The following is a 3,332-nucleotide window of genomic DNA, read 5'->3' as shown; positions in this document are numbered from 1 at the left end:
AACTGGTTTAAAGACTTACTATTAGCTCGCGAAAATCATTCCAACGTTATCTCTAGCGATGAAAAGGATGAACCTGTAAGTCTGCATCGAAATAGCTGCTGTAGTTGTTGAGATCTTGCATGCCGCTTCCCGGTGTCGATGTGCGGTGGCCGCGCAATAAAACGTGGAAGATCACCTACGCTACGTTTTCGTGGTCTGAGAAGAACTACGATATCATCCAACGTACGGCGTTTGCATTGACGAACTTTCATTTGTCGCTGATGCCGCTCCGCTACGAAGACGAGACGTTCTACGAGTACGTTATGGCGCGCTACGAGCGAATGGCGACCGACAAGAAACGCAAGCGTGCTGAGACTCAACGCCGCTATCGTTTGAATCGCCAAGAAAGACTGGCCTTGGACCACAACCGTGCAGGACGGCTCCGTTTCAGCTAACGTAATAAAGCTTCCATTTGGATTTGTTGAATTGTTTGCTTTTGATCAGACGTGGTGCATTTGATCAGTTTCACGATCACTTTGGAATCCACACCGTTTTGAGTCAAGTAAACGTAACTGACAATTTTCGAGGTTGCTAATTTTTCTCACCCTGGCTCATATGTTTCGAAGTGTCTTCTGCAGTGTCCTTGTCAAATAGTTTTCAACTTTGTCCAATCGTGGAAGACTCAGCAACTGGTTTAAAGACTTAATGAAGATTTCAGTGTGCGCATTTCATTATTCCACACCCAAACGAGGGAAAGCCATGACGGCAGTGCGATGAATGAGAAAGAATTCGACAGCGACATCGCGATTGCGGCGCATGGGTGCACGACTGCAATTGTATGTAGGTGCAGGGCAAGTGTGGGCATCTCAAGTGTCACGCCTTGGGCGTTCGATGCGACCGTGCTTCACCGCTTTGGTGGAGAGATGGACTGCAGTTTCGACGCAGACAATCTGCTGCGACAAAACCGAATCGATCTCGCTGCACCACTGTCATATTGTGACGGCCATGCGATTGTTGTATATGGATCACGACGACTCTGTCAATTACAACTTGGATGTTGCTGAGCCTTGAAATAGCTTGAGCAGCGGTTGCAGCCGCATGGCCAGCTTCATGTCGCCTCGCATCTTGAGCTTGTTGCCCGCGAGCGCCTGCCATCGCAGCCAACACGATGATGTCGATCGCATTCACGCCGGTACGACGCACCTGCTGTAAACGCAGCGTGCCCGCGACAAGGTCGAGAAAGTCGTGTTCGGTCGTTTCAAGAGTCAGGTCGGCCGTCGTTGCCGCAGCATTGGAGTCGTCGACAACGACCACTTCGTTCGTCGCGAGGGACAGCGAATACGTGGCGGTTCCTATCGTCCACTGCAAGTGGCCCCCTGACGGACGCAGTGGCGTCGTGAGCTTGGCGAGTGTCTGCCGCAGTCGATGAAACACTGCGACGACCGCTTTCGATTGCGGCGTGTGCAGCGCCTCCGGAGGATGGTTTACGTTGTGCAGCATCGGCTCAAACGATTCCTACGTCCATGTCAAGGAAACGATGCGTCAGTCAGCGATATTTTGCCGACGACAGAGGACAGCAACAAGCGACGACACCGCCAGGCAGAGAGCTGCGGCGCACCTGGGTCGATGCGGGGTACGCTGGGGCGGAAAAGTCGACGACTTGGTCCCACGCAGCGGCCACGACTTCGGGGGTCACGACCAACGGAAACCCCGCGCCTTGCGACCGCTGCAGCCGCAACTTGCCGACCCATGCCCCTCCCGTCTCGAACACGCCGCCGTTTTCACTGCTCGAGGCATGGCACAAATACACGACGATCGGCGCCGTGTACTCGGGCTTGAGTCGGAGGTACACATCGTCGGGCATGACTGGTGACCAGAGAGGAATGAAAATGCCGCGGACATGTTGGCAATGCAGTTGGAACGACGCGTGGAATGTAAAGACGGGAGAAAGCTTACCGGACTGGGTGAGTGACGTGCCGGCGACTGCAGCAATCGCGTTGATCGCGATCTTGTACTTGCGTCCTTCGACGCTCAACGCCTTTGTAAGCCCCCAGATGCCGCTTTTCGTTGTCGCGTAGTTTACCTAATGCAAGATGACGCTGCACTTTCAGTGTGGAGCGTTATCACATTACCTGGCCAAAGTTGCCGTAGAGGCCGCTCGCGCTCGTGCAAAGGAGGATGCGACCGTAGTTTTGCTGCCGCATGCTGGACCACACGGCGCGGGTCATGGTGAACGCGGACGTGAGATCGTTCTCCAGGACGGCGTCCCATTGCGACCGCGTCATCTTGCGGAACGCTGCGTCTTGGACTTGTGTGGATGCGTGGATCAGAATGTCGACTCGTCCATGAGTCGTCAACACGTTTTCGATCACTTGCCGGCCGGACTTTTCGTTGGCGCAGTTTGCCACGACGCATTCCCACTTTGCGTCCGATGTCACAGCGGGTTTCACGAGCTGCAGGACACGCGGGTCAATGTCGACAAGCACACAAGTCGCGCCGCGAGCGTATAGCGCTCTGGCCCACTCCTGTCCGAGGCCACCGCCCGCCCCCGTCACCACCGCCACCTGGCCGTCAAACCTGAGGAAAGCCATGCGAAGGATCTTTGCGATGGCGGGACAACATGGGCATTCCTCTGACAACAAATGTTTATTCATTTTGAAAGTAAGTGTTGACGAAACAAAATCAGAAAAAATACACAAAATCATGAATTTTTATACGAAATTTTGATACACGCGATGCATTGCGTCACCCGTATTCCACCAAATTATCGGATTTTGTATGACGAAACTGGTCAGAACGAATAGCAATTTTTCGGCAATGTCGCAGAATACCTTCTGACGGAAGGGGGGGCAACAGTATTGCGAGTGTACGTGGCAGAGTACTACGTAGTGAATCCATCAACATGCATTGCGTTTGGGTTACTCCCCTTCGTTCCTTGCGAACATCGTACTCGAGACCACGTGGTGGGCCATTTGACAAGTAGTCGCTGTTGCACATGGCCTCCATGACCACAAAGACGAGTTTTGGTCGTATGTGGAGGGTGGGGGGATTGGGGCAAGGAAGGGAACGGACGGTCCAACGTAGGAACATTCGCAGTACGTGGTTTCGGTTGGCTGCATCACGTGTGCGGGTGGCTGCTGCAGGATATCGCATCTGTCGGTATTTTGCTATGGGTGCCATGCATGCGGCCCTGTGAACTGATTGACAACTACTTATGTACCGTACTTGACATGTCTGTTGCGAAGAGAAAAAACCTGAAAATACTTATTCAATCAATATATTATTTTCTGCAATACTCGTTTGTAACCTATACCCATGAAAATTTATAAGTTCACATTGATTTGCAGAAAGGC

At 52.7% G+C, this 3,332-nt stretch overlaps 2 protein-coding genes across 3 annotated transcripts; one reads left to right on the top strand and one right to left on the bottom strand.

Annotated features, from left to right (window-relative positions):
* Window positions 1–119: 119 nt before the first annotated feature.
* H310_12869 (hypothetical protein) lies at window positions 120–462 on the top strand (the record flags this gene model as incomplete). The annotated part of the gene is made up of 1 exon (XM_008880113.1): window positions 120–462. One exon carries the CDS (start codon window positions 120–122, stop codon window positions 432–434), a length of 315 nt encoding a protein of 104 aa, XP_008878335.1. The 3' UTR covers window positions 435–462.
* A 223-nt stretch (window positions 463–685) lies between these two features.
* H310_12868 lies at window positions 686–2,592 on the bottom strand. 2 transcript variants are annotated; one of them, XM_008880111.1, is made up of 5 exons: window positions 2,112–2,592; window positions 1,936–2,062; window positions 1,598–1,845; window positions 1,183–1,494; window positions 686–1,127 (listed from the first exon to the last, which is right to left on the bottom strand). In XM_008880111.1, exons 1-5 carry the CDS (start codon window positions 2,568–2,570, stop codon window positions 1,023–1,025), a joined length of 1,251 nt encoding a protein of 416 aa, XP_008878333.1. In that variant the 5' UTR covers window positions 2,571–2,592; the 3' UTR covers window positions 686–1,022. The 2 variants fall into 2 exon arrangements, with proteins under 2 accessions (XP_008878333.1, XP_008878334.1); XM_008880112.1 differs by having other exon boundaries at window positions 1,598–2,062.
* Between the last annotated feature and the right edge of the window lie 740 nt (window positions 2,593–3,332).

Source organism: Aphanomyces invadans (assembly GCF_000520115.1).
Source record: "Aphanomyces invadans strain NJM9701 unplaced genomic scaffold supercont1.44, whole genome shotgun sequence".
Classification (NCBI taxonomy): Eukaryota; Oomycota; class Saprolegniomycetes; order Saprolegniales; family Verrucalvaceae; genus Aphanomyces; species Aphanomyces invadans.
This window is presented reverse-complemented; position numbering and strand designations above follow the sequence as displayed.

Excerpts from the sequence above, each read along its gene's own strand:
- H310_12868 (XM_008880112.1), bottom strand. The coding sequence starts at position 2,570 with ATGGCTTTCCTCAGGTTTGACGGCCAGGTGGCGGTGGTGACGGGGGCG. Across the intron at positions 2,063-2,111 it reads TCTACGGCAACTTTGGCCAG|GTAAACTACGCGACAACGAA; the intron begins GTAATGTGATAA and ends ATCTTGCATTAG. Across the intron at positions 1,495-1,597 it reads CGTACCCCGCATCGACCCAG|GAATCGTTTGAGCCGATGCT; the intron begins GTGCGCCGCAGC and ends ACATGGACGTAG.